At 38.6% G+C, this 22406-nt stretch overlaps 1 protein-coding gene across 1 annotated transcript; it reads right to left on the bottom strand.

The window, feature by feature from the left end:
- Window positions 1–1673: 1673 nt before the first annotated feature.
- Window positions 1674–20604, bottom strand: cysltr3 (cysteinyl leukotriene receptor 3). Its single transcript, XM_086286581.1, has 5 exons — window positions 20535–20604; window positions 14459–14642; window positions 7701–7868; window positions 7191–7358; window positions 1674–4061 (listed from the first exon to the last, which is right to left on the bottom strand). Exons 1-5 carry the CDS (start codon window positions 20539–20541, stop codon window positions 3545–3547), a joined length of 1044 nt encoding a protein of 347 aa, XP_086142707.1. The 5' UTR covers window positions 20542–20604; the 3' UTR covers window positions 1674–3544.
- Between the last annotated feature and the right edge of the window lie 1802 nt (window positions 20605–22406).

Here is a 22406-nt window from a genome sequence, read left to right on the forward strand (position 1 = left end):
GCACAGGACTTCAATCAGACTGAAGTCTGGAATTTGGCTTGTTGCAGCACCTTGATCCTTTTCTTTTTCTGCCATCAAATTGTAGATTTGCTGCTGCATTTGGGATCATTGTCCTGTAGCATGAGCCAATAGGTGTTGTACAAATGGCCTCATGTTTGACTCTAGAATACCTTTGCATACAGAGGAGTTCATGGTCCACTGAATGGCTTGAAGGTCTTGTGACTGCTGAACAAGCTAAATCATCAAACTGCCACCACGGCACAGCCATGCACATGACTGTTTATGAGATTGGGGAAACCTGCAGTCAGCTGAGACTGAAGAAGTCACTTGGTTGAGCGACGAAAAGTTTCTCCCACGAAACGCTACGTCCATATGAACAGAACCAATTTTCTTGGAGAGCCAATCTCCTAGCAACCCTTCCAAACAACCCAAACGTATTCAGTGTTGTTCTAATTGTGTTGTCATGAACTTTAACCTCTATCATGCTAATCAAGGTCTGCAGAGTCTGAGTTGTAGCTCTTGGGCTTTTGCATGTTCTCTGAGCATTGCACGCTATGACCATGGGATTAAATCCTGGAATGTCCACTCCTGGGAGTCCTGATAACTTTTCTGGATGTTTTCCACATGAGAATAATCTATCTCACTGCAAGATGATGGACCGTAGATTATTTGGAAATGGCCTTATAACTATTCTGAGACTGACGGGCAACAATAGCTGCTTCTCTCGAGATTATATCTTTCCTTTTGGCGTTGTGTTAACACACTGAAAGGTTCATCAACCCAAAACTGCTTTTACCCATCTGGAATACAATTATACTGAGTTTCTTTACACTGACTCTAGCCAGATGTTTAACGCAGCCATAACAAACTGCCTACAAAAATGATGAACCTTGGCTACACATCTGCTTCTGAATTGACGAGGTCCTCAGCGACCACCCAGAGTGTCAGAGTAGGGCCCTACCTCATCCCAACACTCAGCTTACACATTGGCTCCCCACAGATGCTGAATCCTTACTGTACACTCTTTAGTAATACCAACTTGGTCCTCAATGCCACAAAAAACTATGGAAATACTTCAGGAGAAACAGATGTGACGCTCAGCCTATATACATGAATAGCAGTTTTGTGGAGAGGGTCTCTGACTTCAGATTTCTGGGCCTGCACCTGGATGATGATCTATTCTGGAAAACTAAAATCACATCACTAGTCAAGAAGGTAAAACAACACCCTAGCTGAGGAGCTGCTTGTTCTTCTACAAATGCCTTTTTGAATGCACAGAAGATCATCACAGTTGCAACAGTAAAGCCCACAGTCTCCCAAAGGACGCATCTCACCCAGCTCTCTTTGCACTCAGTGGGACTTGATACAATTAGGTTTTAGCTTTTGTACAATGACAATAAATATTGTGACTCTGGTTGTATGCAGGTGGTTATCTGATCATCATCTTACTGATCATCAGTTAATCAACTGCATTTGATTAGCAGCTCTTTTTTTTTCTCAATTCCTACATAAGCTTAGGTTTTCACTGCTTTGGCTTAATTCGTGTTAAATAAACAAGGACATGGGGGAATATGGATGTTTTTATTAATCTGAGGTGATGAACAGACTTTGCATTATGTTCTGATATCTAAAACCTTAAAACTGAAAGCGAGCACACATTTTATTGTGCGTTATCGTTATTGTTTAACTTCAGGGCCAGTGTATTTTCATCAAATAAACACATCATCATTCACTGCTGCTCAGTGCACACAGGGTCCCACTGCGACCCCTACAGGGATGAGACAATCATATTTGACCTTCAATAATAAATAAATATATAATGTAGTAAATCCAAAGAAAAAAAATTCTGTTCTGTGGAAAATAAACAGGAAGATGAATTTGGGGGAAAGGAGGGAACGGAGATGTTTCCATTTCATGTGAAATGTCCCTGAAGTTTTTATTTGCAAATAAATAAACATGTAAACAACAACTTTTTACTGGAAACAGCATCATATGTTTCAACAATAATGACACACGGACACAAATATCTCACACTCGGGAACAAAGCGCAGTGTTAGTACATATCATGTCATCCAAAGTCCTCAAAAAGATGAAGTCAGAGGTGGAAGAAGTAATCAACAACAGTGTTTCAGTATAAGCTGTTTCACAGTTTGAAACCTTCCATAGATTTTCATTAAACTTATGAAAAGTGCATTTTTAACCCTCTCTCTCCATATATATATATATATATCTTTCCACTGGTTCACCTTCATTATCAAAAAATATATTTTAAGCAATTCTAGACCAAAGGAATCCCACAAAATAGCCACAAACAAGTCTTGCTATGATAATATCCTGTTTTTAAGCTACATTTGTGGTGTTTAACTTGACATTTCACCTGCTGCTGTAATTAAAAAGATTTTCAGACTTTTGGTTGCCTGTGATGGACTTCATAAACTTATCTATTTTTCTCCATGAAAAATGTATAAGATAATTTTGTAATTGATCGAGTTTACTCGTTGCCAAAATAGTTGTGGGTTCAAGACCCCTAGACGAGATATTTGTAGAGCTGAACTAAAAAGCGACTGAGCTTAGCAGGGAACAAAAATGCACCACTGGAAAGCAAAATGGTCCACTTGATTTATATCGCAAAGAAAAAATAAATGCATTCATGCCAGTTATCTTATTCTAATAATGTTCCAATGAAAATGATCAAATGAACCCAAACTCGTAATTTAAATCAAAATCGAATTAATTGCCTCTCCCTAAGTCAAAATTGCTCAGAGTTGCTTATTATGGTCTGCAGTCTCCTGCTGCATATAATTAAGAAAAGGACTCAGTAACTTCTCCAAACACTTCACTAAAGCCTGAAGAGGGCGCTGTTACTCTGCAAGAAATGGGGCTGCTTTTACTCTGCAACTTTTCCATGTTCTGGTTTTTATACCAAACACACGACAGGAAAATCAAAAGAAAGAAGCTGAATTTTACCTGATCTGACAGGTGAGTTTTACATGCAGTTTTTATGGACCCACCTTTACTAAAATTAAAACGGAATTTGCTTCAAAATAACTGGTGAAATAAGTGCTCAGAGGAATGTGAAGAGTGGCAAGATTTGCGTCTAGAAGTACTTTACAGTTTGGCAAAAGCAACATTTGAACAGAATTATTCTTATCAATCTGATATGAATTTCTCAACAACTCCTGAAACTTCACAACCTCTCAGACTCTTGGGTAACCCTTGAACTCAAAGACCCCAGAACTCTTCAGAACCACCCATTAAAGTCATTTGAGAAGGGTTTAGGAGTCCATTAAAACTCATGAACCATTCTCAACTCCTCACAGTCCTTCAAGTCCTTCCTGGTAGCTTTTTGGTCTGTTTGTCCCTTTAGGGACTCTTAGTCCTAGTGAAAAGGTCAGTCATGTAGTTCCACCGGCTTTTCACTCCATATTAGGAAAGAAGAGCTTTAGTGGAATGTCATCTATATTTCCACTGGAGTAGATAAAACAAAGTCTAACTCAAAGCTTTTATGAGGAACATTGTTAGCAGCCTCACTTTGACAGCCTCCTCAGCTGGTGTTCCTCCGTTTCATGCTTGATGCTTTGATGGACCCTCCTCTGCTGGACAGCAGTGAGGAGTGGGCTTCCCTCATGTTTTCCCTGAACGTCCTTGTAGAGTAGTAATACAGCAGCGGGTTGACCATGCTGTTCGATGCTGCCAGACACAGGGTCACCACCACCCCTCGCTGCAGGGCCAGCAAGATGTTGCAGTTCCAGCGGTTGCACACAGCGTGCAGGTGGAGCGAGCGGACCAGGTGATAGGGCAGAAAGCAGAGCAGGAAGGTCGCTGTCACCATGCTGACCAAATGCACCGAGCGCCTCCGGTTGCGAGTGCGATTCTTGCTGGCCAGGTTGGTGCCGCTAGGGCTCGAGTCGGCCGTTAGCTGTCGAATGATTTTGCTGTAGCAGATGATGATGGTGAGGAAAGGTATGAGGAAACCAAAAGTCACCGCCACGTAGTTTAACACCAGGATAATCGACCAGGACTTTGGGGTTTCTGGCTCAAAGCAGCGAGTTGCATTGTTCCTGAGAGAGAGCGAGACAAGCAAAGAAATGATGTTTTATCCATCATACCTACATAACTGTTTGATTAAATTAATTAAATAGATTCAGCTGTGTTTCTGTGACATTTTATTAAATTTGTAGATTATTAACTTTGGATTAGCTTGACATATGTTATGGTTTAAGGAAGCACCTTTTAGAAGCACCATAACCTATATTTGTTTTTGTTGTTTTAACATTTCTTTGCAAGCTCCTTTGACTACGATGACCTGGATGACTGAGAACCTTCACAGACTTTTAACATTGGCATGAGTATTGAACATGTTTTTTTTGAGCATGTTGCAGCATGTCCGACTGTTTCCAAATACAATCAAGAGGACAGGAGGAAAGGCATAAATAAAAACCCCACAGTCCAGCCGCCACCTTTTTGAACTTTATTTATTCAATCACTCTACGGCAGTGCAGTGTTATAGGCGTTAGTGCATATCAATATTTTTTTATATATTTCAGAATTACCAGATAAAGCTAATGTGTTGAAATCCAACAGAACCACCTCACAAATGGTTAGAAAATTATAAACTGGCACAAAGATTTCCAACATAAGCCACCATCCATTGAACTAGAAACATTCAACTGTTAAGTTAAGAGTCCTGCAGGGAAGCTTGACAATGAATAAATAAAGTATTACAACTCTGCTCATTAAAAATAATAATAAGCATATTGGTGTTGTGATGCTGTTTAATGTTAAACTGCTTAGACACTTAAGCTAGCTTTTTAGAGCTGTGACATATACTAGCATATACTATTATATATTGTACATATATTTATTAGTTCCAGATGTAGCCATTCTTGTATTTTGCACAACTCTGTTGCTTGTGAAGCTCGCACACAAGAATTTCACTCACATGTGCTGTACCAATGTACCTGCACATGTGATGTGACAATAAAAGTGATTTGATTTGATTTGATTTGACACCATGTGTGCAGTGGCTGAAAAAAAAGCCATAGCTCAGGTGTCTATTTGAGGCTGACTGTGTGTGTAGTGGTCAAACTTCATTAGATTATGCATTAAGTTCATATATATCGACTTCCTTCCATGGAAGCCGCAAAATGGAAGTCTGGAGTTGGTTTATGTGTCCTTGATCACTTGCCTTAAAAATCTGCCTTGTTTAAGAATTTGATTGGACAATTTAGCATCATTCACACATTCACACATCGCCACAGCACAGGGACTCTTGTCCTGGAGAAGAACAAGGACTAACTCATTAGCTAGTTTTTGACTGAGGATGGCAACTTCAAGCGCTGAAACGGTAAAAGTAAAATTTGATTGTTTATTTACTGCAACATATTTAAGGCACTCAGTCAAAGACAAGAATGAAAAGTCGACAGACCCAATGTTGCCCCCACCCCAGAAAGAATTTTTGCCATCAGCCGTCACTGATGGTAAAAAAAGAAGTATTTTTTTACATTTTCACTCGTTTAAATAGTGCTAAGACTTAAGGTTTCCAGTATTGGGGAAATGGTCTGACTGCCTGACAAGTGATGAGAACCAACAGTTGGTAAATATGCTGATTAAATAATTTTTCTTCATACTTTTTTCAGTTATTTTTCAAAGGCAAATTTACTTTACAGATTAGAAATTTATGACATACTACAATACTGTAAAGATAAAAAAGATCTTCAGTCAGTTTTTGGGGGGCATTTGTCTAAAGAGACTGTTGTTTTATTTGGGAATCTTGCATCTTCAGGTGGACAAGAACTCCATAACAAATGGAGCCAAAAAACAACTTTAATTCTGCTCAGTAGGCCAAAACATGCAAGACTCGGTTCTATCATCACCTCCCAGAGGAGACATTTCCCTGATGCTTTTATCATCTCCCCTCAACATCAGGACAGAGTTGTTAGTTTTCCTGTACACAGGAAGACATACATTTCCTGCTCCTCGGACCAATTTTACAAAGACCACTGTCAGGGAAAGTGGGCCGATTTTGTTCATTTCCAGTTATACACTTATAATTTAGGGCTCTACTAAAGCAGTTTTATGTGATTAATGATCCAAAAAGAATCTGTATTTATTTGCATTCATATTATAAAAAGAAGATGGAGTGAGGCTCTTTTGCTCTGAGTCTCTGATGCTATCAGACAGCACAATGCAGGCATTTTAAAACACTTCTGTATATTCAGCCCTTGTCAGATAGGAAAGCTTAGTCTGTCTTTTCCAGAGTCTATGAAAAGGCTGTGCAGAGGAGAGATAGTAACTAATGACAATGTTGTTTTTTTCAGTTGGAAAATATGTGAGGAAGGTTTGCTGTACTGTTGTTAATGCTAAACATTGCCTCCTTGTTTGTTTAAGTTCTTCCAGTAACCGTGACAATATCAGGCGAAATTTATCATGATAAGTATACACAAACTGATCACAGGCGTGAAATCACTGTTAATTTAACTGGAAATCCAAACACAAGACACAATGCCTACTAATAAACCACACGGAAACCAGTTTAATGGTTTTAAGGCCTTGGGATGTGCTTAAATCTGCTCTCTTATTCATTTCACATGTGAGAGAGAACTGTAACACATGAAAACACCTGGGGGGGTTTCATTTGTCAGGGAAAGGTTTTCAGACCTTGTACAACTTGTTCAAGAGTGAGTTAATTTTGTCATTGAAAAAAATGAGACAAAGCAGGAAGCACGGGATCAGTCAGCAGCTAATCTGATTACACTCCAACAAGGTTCCTCCTGAGTTTGTGCGAAAGCATTAAAGCCAAATCAAGGATAAAACCACATGGACGCAACTTTTTATATCTCTCTAAAACGTCCAGTGAATCCAATGAACAACGACATGCAAAAAAGGAAAAACACCTTCAACTGGCTTTATCACAATAAACATTTTTCAGCCCTGAGCCCTTAATTTAAAACCTGAAAAGGATCTACATATGTAAAATTAAAAAAAAAAAAAAGTCATAATATCAAATCCAAACATTTGAAATGAACCTTCACTAAACATTTTTTTTAAATCCAATTTAAAAAAATTAATGAAAAAAACAATTAATAGATATTATCATGAAATAAAGTATTTGTTAAACTATTAGATTCTGTCTCGTAAAAAAGAAAACAAACAAAGAAGAAAACAAAACATGTTGCGGGATGTCTCACCTATGTACAACCCCATTGGACAGGAAGGGCACAGAGGATCCGCCCACAAACACCCAGACTCCCAGGCAGATCCATAAGGTTCGAGCAGGCGTAGCTAAAGAGCGGTGACGGAGCGGCTGAGCAACAGCCAACCAGCGCAGCACGCTCAGCAGAGTGAGGAAGAGGATGCTGATGGGTGGAAGAGGGTTATTTTAGTAAATGTCTGTCGTTTGTTTTAAGTGTGTGTATGTGTGCTTGTCTACTGGTATAGCTGGTGATGTGAGGTCTTACACATGGACTCATCCTGTTTGAGGACGTAACGTCCCCATAATGCAAATGCTTAATTCCAATACTTGCTTTTGTTTGTTTGTTTGATGTCACTAACTGATTGTTTTTTACTTTTATTTTACTTTATTACTTTTATATATACTCATATTCTGAACATAATGATTTCACACATATTTTGGGGGACTACAAATAAACTTAATTATGCTCCCTAAAGGGATGTGATGATCAGTGAATGTGAATTACCTGGTGTACAGGTTGACGTAGAAGCCAAAGACGCACAGTCGGCACATCCAGTCTGGGAAGAACCACTTCCCTTCATTAAAGTAATAAGCCAATCGCAGCGGGAGGGTCAGGGAGAAGCTGCCGTCTGATATGGCGAGGTTCATCATGATCACACAGGAGGCCGACCTCCTGAGGGGACAAGGAAAAAGATGGATGATTTAAAGTCTCTTAAAGGGACAAAAAAAGTCATTTTTTGTTTTGTTTTTTGACATTTTCACTTAATTATTGAAGAACTTACAGCTGAAGAGCAACCGAATGTGGATTTTAATAAGAGGTTCAGTTTTAGGCAACTAGGCGTGTGTTACCTCACAGCTTTGTAGGCCAGTAGATTAACAGAGAACAGGAGAGGGGCTCTCTAAGGGGAAATGAGTAAATCAGCTGTTCGTCTGATGCATTATTTCTAACTTGTCCATCCTGCTCTCTTCCAATGAAGAGGTGAACATCTTCCGCTTTGCTACCTCCTTTCTTTCTGTCAGTGCCACTGTCTCCAAACCAACCCTGACAGTAGGTCATTACCATCTCATAAACCTTCCCTTTCACTCTTGCTGCTGTCCTTCTGTCACATGTCACCCCTGACACTCATCTCCACCCCCTCCACCCTGACTGCACTCTTGCTGTTGCTTTGGTTGATTTGGTATCTTTACTCCTTGCATCTTCACATTTCCACCTGTCTCATTCACTCACATGTATTCTGTCTGACCTTCAGTCATTTTCTCTCTGAAGCATGCCTCCACCTCTCCAGGCTCTCCTCCACCTGTTCCCTACTCCTTACAGATCACAGCATTGCTCACAAACATCATAATCCACTGAGACTCCAGGCTGATCTCACCAGCAGACACATGTATTTTACTGATATCTTTGTGTTTATTGTGACTCTGTAAAGTTTCACACATTGCATAATGACCTTGTTGGTGAGATCTGAGCCTTTATGTGGGCTTCATCACTCACATATGTCAGGTGTCAGTCACAGGCACAGCAAGGCTGCATGGAGGTCACTGTTAACTACATAAAACTCTTATTGTGAACGCACCTGCACATAATTACAGAGCGTGACGGTTATCCCAAGTTTGGATCTTATCATGAGATCAAGTTTGCATGGTGCATAAACAAGCTGGTAGCCATAATATTGCCCCTAATTTGTATGCAATTTGATAAGCAAATTAACCCCACGAGCACGAAATGAACAAAAAGTAAACAGACATTTCACGCAGTCATATGAGGTCGGCCTTCAGTACAGCATGCACGCTGACACGGGTCAGGGAAGCCCAATCACAGACTGTTAGATATTAATAACTCTTTAACTTTTTAGAGATTTAGATCTTTTCTGGTGAAGTCAAAAGGTCTCATGCTCTGAAGCTCTTCATCATCTTCCCTCTTGAGCGGGGAATCTTTACCCCATCTTGAGCGATACACAACTACACCGGCGTAACTTTGTGCTGAAAATTGGGGGGGGTGTCAAGATCACTGTATAAATAAATAAATAAATCTGGGTAAAACATGCTATTTTGCTGGTAATACCTGAAATCAGTAAAGACAATCAAGAGCCTATTTATGCAAGATAGTTCATAATTTTATTGGGGGGGGGGGGGGTTATATATATACCACCCTGGAAATTACGCCCCTGCACATCCACACAAGGAATTCTTGTCCGTTGTGTACCAGAGGAAATGTGTATGGATGTGGGAGCAATAAATTTAATGCAAGGAAATGTAACGGTACTGCAACTGTGTGTAGGAAAGGCTGGAGTAGAAAGACACAGCACACATATACACAAAGACCCAAGCACCTGAAGTATAACATGAATGTGTTATTTATGTAAGAAATAATTCAAAAGAAAGAAATCAGAGTTTCAAATAATAAATAATTGGATACTTTTCTTTTGATAAACTATGAAAACAGGTCCAACAGACCTGAACACCACACAAGGATTCAATAAAAGTCTATCAAGGTCCAACATGATGTTACCGATGAAGTATTGCAGCGTTGCAACATATGGGCTTCGTTTGTTCATTTCATTCATTATTTTATTTTATGATGAAGTATTTATAGGAACTTATTGGTGTTTCTCTGTTACACTAGCATGCACAGCTCTGCTCTAGAAGTTGGTCATGCAGTGGCAGTGCAAGTTTCTCCGGGTGTTGCCTGGGTTTAATTGTTAACTGTCTACATAATATATCAAGTGTGGATGAAGGCAACACTTCTTGCTCTCTGCCATCTGCTGTTTTGTTTTAAATCTGAATGATTAATTATTTTCAAATAAAGAAGGTCCCTTTACTTGCTGCAGCTTGTGAGCAGAGCTGTAACAATATAATATGAAAATATGTAAATATCTGTCTTGCTTGGACCCTTTGTCGAGAGAGGATCTGCATGAGAAATTGAGGGATGTGAAAAAGCACATGCAGTGAGTTGTTAGAAGAAGAGCAGCAGGTTGGTTACCTTACAGTAAACCTGATGCGAGCTGGAAAAACAAACTCATCACGTTTGCCCATAAAATAATGGAAAAATGCCAGTTCCAGTATGTCGTTGTTATTAAAGCCACCAGTTTGTTTTCTGCACTTGGAATTCTGATGTAATGAAACAGGAACTACAGGTTTAAGCTTACTTTATTACTGGTGTATCTTTGTTTAAAAAGCAAAAGCTGCTGTGTGAAATATTTCAGTACTGTGAAATAGGAATAAACCTGTTGACAAAAAACGTGTTTTTCTTCAACGCACTGCTGAGCAGTACGAGACAAAGAACCACCCACATACCATCAAGCCGTGAAAGTTCAACGACATTCTTCCACATCCATAAAAAAAATGAAAGCCCATCAGTTAAACAGCAGCAGGAGTAAACAGAAAGTCCTCCGCCAACATCGAGGAAAAAGAACTTCAAGCTCCTGAAATGAATCATTAGATAAAAAAGGACGTCTTTCTGGTTCAGATTCTTGGGGTTTTTAGACAATGGTTCACTGTACGACACCAAAGTGCTCCTCTGGGATTGGCTGGAACTGCAACCGTCTCCCAATGCCAGTATCAGACCTCTATACTCTGCTCTGAATAAATACAAAATATTTTAATACTAAACAGTAAAATTCTCATGTTTTAAAATTTTAGCAGTTGATGAAAGTCACTGAAGTCCTCAAAGATAAGCATGCTTGAGTTTTCTGATGTTGCTGGGTGAAAAAAAGTTGAACTCAGAGCAAAAGTGCAGATAACAGAAATATTTACTTCTTTTAATGATAAACAGCAACAATGGCCTCAGCGGATTACAGCCGACGCTTAGATCTCAGTTACAGACACATGTTTGTGTGTTTTGAATATGAAGACTGGAGTTGGATGGATGTCAGTGGAGAAGAACCTTTGATTCTTGTTTACCCCCTTTGACACAACGCTCTGACGATGGCTGTAAGTCATAGTGTCGCAGCCTGTGGGGATCTGTGGGGTTATTTTCAGTTTTCTGTGGGAACTTCTAAGTTTATATTTAATGTAAACGTATTATGGTTGCACTTATCATTTCCAGTTTCTGTTTACGGTCCAGACTATTAGTCATTGCTACTTTTCTAGCAAGAACTGGTTCTGCTACAGTGTGGTTTTCTTTAGTGTTGAGACTACCAGTTAGCCTAACCTCCTTAATGTTTTCTCAGATCTCATTGGATGTCTTCATCTTTGAAATGATCCTCTTTATGTTGATTTTTTTGTTTATTATCTTAGAGGTCTTTTGGTGCTTATTACTTTTACTTCTTTTGTTAATGTCTTAGTTTCAACTGTCAACTTGGTATTTTCACTGTCCCTGATTACTCATTCATCCATTTTCTTCCACTTGTCAGACTAAGGGTTGTGGTTGGGCTGGAGCCTATCCCTGCTGTCATAGTGCATCAGACCTGTTACAGCCTGGACTGGTTGTCAATCTACTGCAGGGCTAAGACACTGTGGGGATGAACAAAAAGTTTGTCGCAGAACTGCTGCTGAGGTGTCAAGATGACAAGCGAGCATCCGGCAGTGACAGGATGCACCTGTTATGAAGATGGAAGACGATGTTCTTTTAAACGGTGTCAAAAGTCGTTGTGGTTTTGATTTGATCTATGTATAAAATGTATCTGTGACGTTGAAGGGGCGTCATTAAATTTAAGCCCTGACGGTATAAATATCTGTTTAATGCTTTGAGTAAGTTGAAGATCAATTGCTGTTTCCAGTGATCTTCCCACGTGTGAATTAAAATCTTCGTTTGACTTCACCCGGCCGGACCAGTGTGGTTATTTTTCGATCACCTCTTGTACCCTTCCTCAATTTTTGAATCTTAACAACACCGAGACAATAACCAGTTAAACTAACCCCATGCATGCAATTGGACTGGGGAACATAACCAGATAGAAAACATGCCAGGAAGGCCCCACACTAGATTCAAATCCTGGTCTTCTGCTGTGAGACGATGGTCCTATCCACCTCCCCACCTAGCTGTTCTTTCCCTGTTTAACTTGTGTGTCTATTAGAGCCTCAATTTGCATCTATTTTTTTGCATACTTGTTGCGCTCCCTAGTATGAGCCCCCCCTAGATGTATGATTATTTACTGCCTTCCAGATGGCCTGTAACACCCCAGTAAAGGGATTTTTTTATGTTTAAGTTGGCCTCTGGGATTTGTATTTGGGTGTGCGCACACCTCACCACAGGGATGTTCATAGTAGTTTTATATAATGAGAACAAATTACAATAATCTCAGAGTACTCAGGAGATAGAGACATGCTTTTTGTTTGCTAATTGCCTATTGTAATGGTAAACAATGAGAACAGGAGAAACTTGATGTGTGTTTGTGGGTTTGCATAGTAACAATTATGTAATATATATATATATCTTAGGGGTGCAACGATATTCATATCGATATTGAACCGTTCGATACAGTGCTTTCGGTTCGGTACGCATATGTATCGAACAATACAACATTTGTAATTTATTTTATCAACTTTCCTTCTGACGATGCTGTCTGTGTTGAGCGCTCAGTGAATCTGTGTTCGACTACTCCGCCTAGGCTGCACTGTCGAGCGCAGATCCACTGAGCGCTCAACACAGACAGCATAGTCAGAAGGAAGAGCGCAGGGCAAGCTAGCAAGACAGAAGTTAAGCTCTCCTTGCAACAGGCAAGTTGAACCTCATTCAGATCTGGCGTTTGGAATTATTTTGGTTTTCATGTGACTTATGACCCTGAAGGTAAGTGAGTCATGGACTAAAGTAAAACAGTATGTTGGATGTGCCATGCAATGCTCAATTACATTGGTGTGAACTAGTGTGTTAGCGCAGTTAGCTCGTTAACGTGTTGGCCGTCTAGCCCCATGCACGGAGCGATCGGCGGTAGCTCGTTAACGGAGATTTGCCGTGTTGTGGCGTTAAGGTCATTTCAACGAGATTAACCTGAAAGCACTAGTGGGAACACAACGAATATGACTGCACATTTACGCCGACATCATCCTAATGCAAAGACAAAAAAAAGCAAGCATGCTACTAACTTTAGCCGAGTCATTTAGACAGCTGTTAGCACATGATTCTCCTTATGCTGCTGAGAATATAGCCCAGAAGAAGCGGATAGTATAGCTTTTATTTTGGAAAGAGACATTTCTCTGTAATAAACTCTCTTTTCCAAAGATGAGTGATTCCTCAATCAGATACAGGGCTCGCAATATCGCTAGCCCGACGTCCCGGAGCTAGCGATTTTTTTCAGTCGGGCTACCAAAATCTATCTCTTCCCTGCCCGTCGGGCTATTGTAGGAAAAATATATGTCAATGCTTTTGCATTCTTTCAGAAATGTAGCTGGGTAATTATGTCATTGGCATCGGTGAGCCACTGTCAATATGTGACATATTGAAGTCGCGTTTGAATTTGCGCTTGTTTTTTTGCTTTCACTTTGCAATCGTGCGAACTGTGTATAGAGAGCGACAGCACTGATCTGTGAGTGATGATAATTTGTGCACCAATTCCTCTGACATCGTCTTATTAATCGTTAGCTTACTATGGAAACATGACAAGTGAAATCTCCCGCAGCTTAAACATGTGAGAGGTTGATCGCGCAGAGAATCGCTGAGCTTATGTGAGTGCGTGTGTAAAAGCATTTCAGTTCTGCTGAGCCAAATAAGACAGGTCAGGGTGAAGAAGTGACAGCCAAAGAAAAGCTTACCACAAAACGGAGAAGTTATGACAAATGAGACTATAAGGCAAAAAGAAAGTGCAGCTTTATGGTTTCATGGACAAAATAATTTCTGTGGCTGCAATATGACGAGCTAAATAACCAGGGCTGCACATAAGTGGTCCGCAGGTGTGCATTCGCTGTCAAAATAAAAAACATGCACAAGGGTTAGGGTTAAATTTAAAAACTGTACTTTTGAGTTAAAATATATATTTATAATTTTAATAAATGACAAATTAAAAATGCATGAACATTTTTTTTGTATCGAAAAAATATCGAACCGTGACACCAAAGTATCGAACCGAACCGAACCGTGAATTTTGTGTATCGTTGCACCCCTAATATATATATATATATATATATATATATATATATATATATATATATATATATATATATATATATATATATATATATATGTATATATATATATATATATATATATATATATATATATATATATGAAATACATTAAAACATATATGAATAAAGTAAATTGAATATAAGTCAATGCATAGAACCAAGAAAAGAGAGGCACATGTTTCTGTGTTTGCGTGTCCTGACCTGCGGCTGCTCTGCCTGAAGAACACTGCCAGCGCCCCGATGTTGCAGATAAACGCCACAGGGAACACGAGCAGATATGTGTATCTGTACGCGCTGTACTTGAAGGCATCATCTTCGTGGAAGCATGCCAAGTGGGACTTTGCAGTGTTGTTGTTCGTGGCAACAGTCATGCTCATCTGTCGTGCTGGTGAAACACACAAATATTTTTAGTAGAAGATGATTTTTTGTGTCAGAAATGTGAATGTTGAGATTACAATCATCTGTAATCTCAATAGAATTAAATTTTTAACGCACCATTTAATACAAAATATATCAGAAGTGTTATACATACCATTAGTGTATTAAAATAACAGGGCAAAGCTCAGCATGACTGAGGCCCAGCTAAGTGTCTTTAAAAGATTGTAGAACTGAATAAAGTTTTTTTTTCTTTGGAAACGCTATTTAAATTAGTATTGTTGTCAAGCTTGATGGTAATGGACAGGATGTGGCTAAATACTGGAATACCCATTTTTAGCTAACTAAGCTAGTTTGTTTTAGCTGGTATGTAATATCTTATCGAAATAGGTTCAAATCCAGCTTCACAACACTAATATTGTTGTGGCAAAATGCTAATAATGAGACTCCAAAAATTCAGAAGGAGGGGGCTTATGTACAGTCTCCTTTTATGCAGGATAAATATTTAGTGGCTCTGTAAATGAACAAAAACAATATTTGGTTCGCTTTTAGTCAGCAGCCCTCAGAGCAAAAGCTTTGGTTAATAGAAACAATTAGTTAGTAACACTTTGGTGATGGGGACATTATGCATTTCTTTTACCTTTAAGTTTCAGGTCACAGAAGAGGGACTTTTTAGTCTAATGTTTGCTTCTATTAAAATTCAGCTAAAAGGAAAATACTGCTTTATTTCCTCCTCGTGCAGCTGTTATCTCAGGGCTAAAGCACATGGGTGAAGTTTGGGTCAGACTGCAGATGCCAATCAACTGAAGATAATTTTGTGATAAGAGCTGAGATGTCTGAATGAGCCTAAACAAAAAAGGCACAACCAGGAAACTGTTCACTCTTGTGCATCCATATGAGGTATACAAAACCAAAACAGCCAGCCTGTTTTAAATAAAGCTGCTTTTATTAATAGGTCCAGCAGGTGAGAAAAGCGCTGTTTGTTCCTGCACTCTATATTTGAATTCAGGCTGTCCAGCTGGATGCTTATCTCATGAAATGTAAATTGTTGAATGCAAAATGATAATCATGGACTTAAATAGCTTATGAAATCCACTGTTTGTGAGGAGGCGGCATAAACGATTATATTTCATCCTTTTAAATTTAACTCAAAGTTTGGCAGAGATCTGCTTATGATGGGGTGAATGTGTGACTTTGTAGCCTTATAGAGCTGAAACATGTTCTGGAGTTTATAATAAAACCTCTCTCATGAAAAGTAAAAAAGATGAAGGTTTCCCAGAGCATTTCCCTACTGCAATATAACCTTTGCATTTTGCACTGCATTTACACCAGCCTTTTAAGGTGTGTCCACAAAAACAGAAACAAGCAGCACTTTAACGATCAGTGACTACATTCAAGAAAATACCAATGGAAAAGAAGAATGTTGCAGGCTAACATGTGTTGAGGTGGAGAATAACTGACTTACACATGCAGGGTTAACTGTGCGAGAAAGCCTACAATGTCCACTAAAAAAAACAGTTAATCCCTTTTGAGGTTTGGACAAAACAGAAAAGCTCTACTTGGCTAAGACAGACCTGTGTCTTGGTGAACTTTAGTATGCTTTTAGAGTAAAAGCCAGCAGCTTTGACAATATATATAAAAAGATGAACAACAACAGTTTGAGTTATGCTTTTTTAAAAATGAAAGTAGCAGGTAGAGAATGTGCATCTATCTAATCAGTTAAAACTGGAGGGGACAAGCTGCTTGTTTTGCAGGTACTGAGCTAAGAGGTGGCCATGACCGTTATCAGGCGCCAGTTATCGTGTCTCGAGCTGCCCCCACAAATTCTTTTTTACTGATATGTCTACAGCTTTCTAAGGAATTATTCTATCAGTAAAAAACTAAAGATTTTATTCATCTCAAATAAAACTGAAACCCAACAATTGCCCTTTAGCCACATGCTAAACACGCATAGTTTCAGAAAGCTTCAGATGTTATACCTTAAAACTCATGCAGAGATCTCATACAAATAGAGATTTCATTGATAATTTTGGTGCTAAGAGGTTATGTTGAATGAAAATGAGTGGTTTTGTGTTTTGGGGCTGAAAATGGATGAGAGTCAATATAAAGTCTTTAAAAAGATTAATAATTCCAATCAAGTGTTTTGATGTTAAATGCGAGAATGAATGAGAAGAAATTAAGGCCAATGTAGAGACCTCAGGATTTAAAAGCTGTGATCTTATTTTATAACTTCAATGAAAGTCAACAGAGAAGCATTCACTCGCCTGTTGTATTTAGATGGAATTTATCATTAAAATTTCAACCTCACATCCATATTATCTGCAGACTTTATGGATGTAACATTCTAAGTGAACATGCTAACAGAGCTGGCAGCTAACGTACTTATGACCTTTCATCAAAAGACAAGTACATCGTTTTTATATGAGCTTTGCAAAAAACCATTAAATATAAACTGACACATTTATAATAAAGGTTAAAAGCCAGCAATCCTTTCCAAAGCATGCACATAGCATTGGTTTGAATAAAAAAAACCTCCGCTAAAGTAAGCGTTGGTGTTTCCCACTCACTCTGTTCTCTGTGTCTGTGAAATATCTATAATTTACATACAGTTTAGTTTTCATTACTTCAGCATCATTTAGCACCTAAACAATGAAACAGTTTGTCCTCTGACTTTTCTCTTCTCAGCATCAACTCTGAACATTGTTTACTTTTGATCTCCCCATATATATTTAATCCACTGAATACAAATACTGGAGCACTGCTCGGCCTGGCTGCTGCAAACTTTGACTCTTTGGAAAATAGTTTACTGCATTTGGCCCACAGTGACTGGCTACAGATAGAAGGTCTCACAGTTGCTTTCATTTGCACTCTGCTAAAAAACAAAAAAAGAACAACAACAACAACAACAACAACAAAACAACAGTAAAATTATCTCTGTTACTTGTAAAGCTCTGCAGTTGCTCCCTCAAATGTTTTTGTTGTGTGGTCATTCTGTATCTGATGATAACATGCTTCCCTTAGGCAGCATCATTAGAAGACATAGCATACATTTTCACTGCTATGCTGATGACACCCAGCTCTATCTGTCCATGAAGCCAGATAACACACACCAATTAGTTAAACTGCAGGAATGTCTTAAAGACATAAAGACCTGGATGGCCGCTAACTTTCTGCTAGCATAAATCTTTGGACAGATTATGTTTCTATGTTGATTATTGAATTCTTGTATTAAAATGTGAACTAAAGCATGTACCAATAATGTAGGCTAATATTATATGCTAAAAAAAAAAGTTTAGCCAAGGAAAAAATTTACTTACTTTTTTTGTATTCTAAGTTCAGTAACAAAGTAAAATTTCATCTCATCTTAATATTTACACTTCTGATGAAATTTCACAAGTGTTAGCTTCATTTTTATGCCAAGACTGTTTACACAGAGTTTGTTGTTGCAGAGAAATACTCTATTCATTTTGTGCATGTCATTTTCAAGCAGGAAGCTCAGCAAGCCATTTGAGGCTTAACTGGTTTTAAACAGAAATGGATGACTGCTTTCTTGTGTCTCTAAAATTAGAAACACCCTGTCTCAGATGCCTTGATGCATGCTCAATCATATAGGTAAAGAGATTTTGTTCATCTGGATGTAGGTTTTTCAGTGGGAGAAATGCTTTGCCACTCATCCAAGTTATTTCTCCAGTCTCAGCTGAACAGTATATTTTTATATAATTTATATATAAGACACTGAATTAACTTTTTGTGAATATCCCAGAGTGACGCTAAAAACTAGTTCATGCATTTATTACTTCCAGGCTGGACGACTGTAATTCATTATTATCAGGATGTCCTAAAAACTCGCTGAAAAGCCTTCAGCTGATCCAAAATGCTGCAGCAAGAGTCCTGACAGGGACTAGAAAGAGAGAGCAGATTTCTCCTGTTTTGGCTTCCCTTCATTGGCTTCCTGTTAAATCCAGAATTGAATTCAAAATCCTGCTCCTCACATACAAGGTCTTAAATAATCAGGCCCCATCTTATCTTAATGACCTTGTAGTACCATATCACCCTATTAGAGCACTTCGCTCTCACACTGTGATATGATACAGTCAGTGTTTCTTTTTCACTCACTGTGTATTTAATTATTATTATTATATATTATTATATACTTTTATATTACTTATTATTAATCTCCAGCTCTCTTCCACATGGAGTACAAAATGTTCATCTCACCCCAGCTGTTTTAATTGGGTTGTATAAATGAGTAAAACCAGTGAAAAAGATCAGTTCATTATAAAGGCTGGAGTTTTAGAAACAAAGAAACAAATAACCGTTAAATTATTGATTTTTTTGCTGCTCTTTGTTTGAGGTTTTTATGGCTGATGAAAAATTCTCACCATCCATCACTTATCCCAGCATACCTGAAGTAAACATGAATCAATTTAAATTTTTTTTTCCACTTTATTAAAGTCGTAATAATTTAGAGAGCTTATATACGATCTACATTCTTCATGCAGTATGATTTTCAGTTGTTGTCAAAAATTCTAAACTGATCTACAGGTTACAGCACAAAACTTATTACTAATATACATGCAATCATTAAAAAAAATGGTGCACAGCTATGAATCATAGGATGCAGTTGCCTCCTGTTCCGTCAAAAAGGATGAAGCAGTGTTTCCTCTGCTGAAGGATGACATAAGCACTGAAGCACCTTTCTGTGGTATTGGGACAATTCAAACAGATCTCATTATGGCTGCCACCCAACTAATAACAGGCCACTTGTCTTAGCTGGGAAACTTCCCAAGCAAGACTGAATATTCAACCGCACCCACAGGTTCCCATACACCCAGACTTGTTTTCACAACCAGGTTGGAGAGCAGTGGAGTAAATATTTTCATTACAACTTGTTTAATAATGAAGACATTTTTAGGCAAACATGTTTTATTGTGTCTTATTTTTATAGCGTATTTTTACCCTTTTTAGCAAACCTTATTCAATAGTAAAAAAGCAGTGATTTGTGATTAAGAACACAGCTCTGTGATCCCGCCATGTTATGATTTTATTGTCTCCTGGCTGCTTTCAACCTGTTGTGTTTCTCACTGTCGTCGCTTTGAGTTTGCAGTCACATAAAACCTCGTTGTAGTATTTCATGTGGTCGTTTTGTGTCTCCTTCAGGTTATTTAGCATCTCCCTGAAGTCCTTTGGCTCTTCTGTTTGCTTGTCTGTAGGTGCTGAGTTATTTTTTTTAGACTATAAAATGCTTTTTTAAACCTTGCCCACCTTTACGGCCCCTCTAATGGATCCAGGATGCCACTTTTTCAATATTACGAAAGAGCCCATCTGGAAGCACTCTATGTTTGATGTTGCTTTATTTCCCGTTTATTCTCTGTCGCATCAAGTTTCACATAGCTGCACCTGAGGATTTCAGATCAGGTTCACCTACCTCAGCATCACTCATTGTTCAAAAGCTTAAGCTCTGTTTAACCGTAATGACAAGGAGAAAGGAGGTTTTCAAATCACAGAGACTTACTACATTTCAAAGGTTTCTTCTTATAGAAAAGTTTTTTTCACAGTTATTTTCCTTCTTCTTCTTCTTCTTATTTTACATCTTTGAGCTCCAGTTTACATTTTTCTGTCATTTCTTTAATGTCTTAAAAACATAAAGTACAAACTTAAGACACAGAGATGACACAGGTTTCCACCTGATCCAGTTAAAATTAAAGGCAGAAGTTCAAAGACAGCAGCTGATGTGTCAGTAAACAGAACACAGAGCCGTCAGTTTCTAACGCTACTGCAGTCCATGTAAGGCTGTGAAGGAAAAGCACAATCTGAGCCTGTTGGGTAAAGAGTTTCTTTAACCCTTCGCTGCTTCCAGCTTTTTATTTTCTCCATTAATTAACTGAACATTTTCACTCACCGCTCATCTCGTCACAGGCTCATCCGTTTACCCGTCTGTCCTGTAGTGTGTGTTCACAGCTGCACTGTACCGCTCTCCAAGTCACTGAGTTTGTGGGTGTGTCGTGTGGTTTTAGTTGGAAGTAGGCGTGTACACACACACACACACACACACACACATTTACAGTCTGGGCAGAGAGCCAACACACAACGCTTATTTTCATGACTTCTTATGAATCTGCCGACAAATATAGACTCACTTACATTTAAAGCTGCTTCCTGTTTACAGCTCCCCACCTGTGTGGGTCCAGTTTTTAACTGAAATCCAATTCTAAAAGTGGAAATGCATTTTAGTTAGGGGAAAGCACCAAACTGTTTACATGACCGAGTGAAGGATTAACCAGAAATCCACTCTGAAAATTACCTGTAACTGAAGGCATCTTAGAGAAAAACGTCACACAACTCAGTCATCCTCACCTCCACATCCACAGTGTGATATTTCTCCCGAAACCCCCCCCCCCCCCCCCAACACCTGAATGAATACCAAATATATTTAAATTGGTAGAAAAAAATATTTCTTCTAATTTAGTTAAAAAAATACAGAATCTGTGTAATTTCATAAGTTACACAGGAGGAGTTACACAAAATTAAACATCCCTTTGATTGTAATAATGTCTCTTCCTCTTTCTTCTGTATTTTGAGTCCAACTAATTTACTAAGCAGCAAAATTATAAACGTGTTTGACTAACAGTAGTGGTGTTATTCAAGGACGACTCCTATGAGGGCCGTGGGCTCTCTCTCTTCTTCTTGACCGTGAGAAATGACTACCACATGCGAGGAAAGCTGCAGGTGCATAAATCACCCACTGCCGATTCAGGGAAGTAGTTATGAAGAATAACTAGTTGGCATGCTGAATAACATATAAATAAAAACATATAAAAGCATTGTTGTCATGGTCGTCTGACCCAGTAATTAGTTTTTTGTTTTGACTTTTTCTGGATTAAAGTGATGATTTATGTTCAGTTTGTATTATTTAGTATAATATTTTTTTCTTTGTGCTTCTGAGTTTATCTTTGCTTCTAGTCCTTTGGTTCCTCATAATGTTAGTGTCTTTCTGCATTTCCTGTCTCAGGTTAGGTTTATGTTTGTATTCCCTGTGTTTTCTCCCTTCTTGTCCCATTGTCATCCCACTTGTCTTCTGTCTGTCTATCCTTAGCCCCAGGGTCAAGTTCACATGTCTTTGTCCTCGTCTCTGTGTTTGTTAATTCCAGTTTCATTCATTCATTTCATTTTGATAATCTCTCATCCGGCATCAGTTTTGCTTCCTGTGTCACTTTACTCTGTAATGAGTCCCACTTGTTGGCCATCCTCTCCTGAGCCTGTGTGCATTTATGTCCTCAGTTTCCCTCGATTCCTTGTTGTGTCGTTCACTCAGGCTTTTCCCCCCTTGCCTGACTTGAGTTTTCAAGCTACAGCAATAAAGCTGCCGCACTTAGTTTAGCTTTTTGTCCTGCTCCTGCCGGACTTGACAATATCAAACGTACAAACTGAGAACAGTATCATTTTAGGAAACGTATTACTTCATTCATTCATTCATTCATTCATTTATTTGTTCATTTCCAGGCACAACAAATACCTATATTGAACATAAAATGCACAAACTTAATTTTAAGTTTGATGGCAGCCACACATCTAAAACAAAAGTTGGGATGAGGGCTTAATAAAGAATGGAAAAGGAAGTGAGAAAAAGAAAATGGGCCGGAGAACATTCTGTGTAATTACAGAGATGCCCCAAAGTCTCAAACCTCCCCTCATGTTTTTATATTTCATTAGGAAAATGGAAAAAAGGTGCACTGATTCATTGAAACATGTGGGAATACAGCTTGTACGGCAA

This window comes from Aulonocara sp. 'chitande type north' Nkhata Bay, linkage group LG3 (assembly GCF_057382095.1).
Source record: "Aulonocara sp. 'chitande type north' Nkhata Bay isolate Kocher_YH1m ecotype deep benthic linkage group LG3, A_spYH_male_GT1.1, whole genome shotgun sequence".
NCBI classification, from domain to species: domain Eukaryota; kingdom Metazoa; phylum Chordata; class Actinopteri; order Cichliformes; family Cichlidae; genus Aulonocara; species Aulonocara sp. 'chitande type north' Nkhata Bay.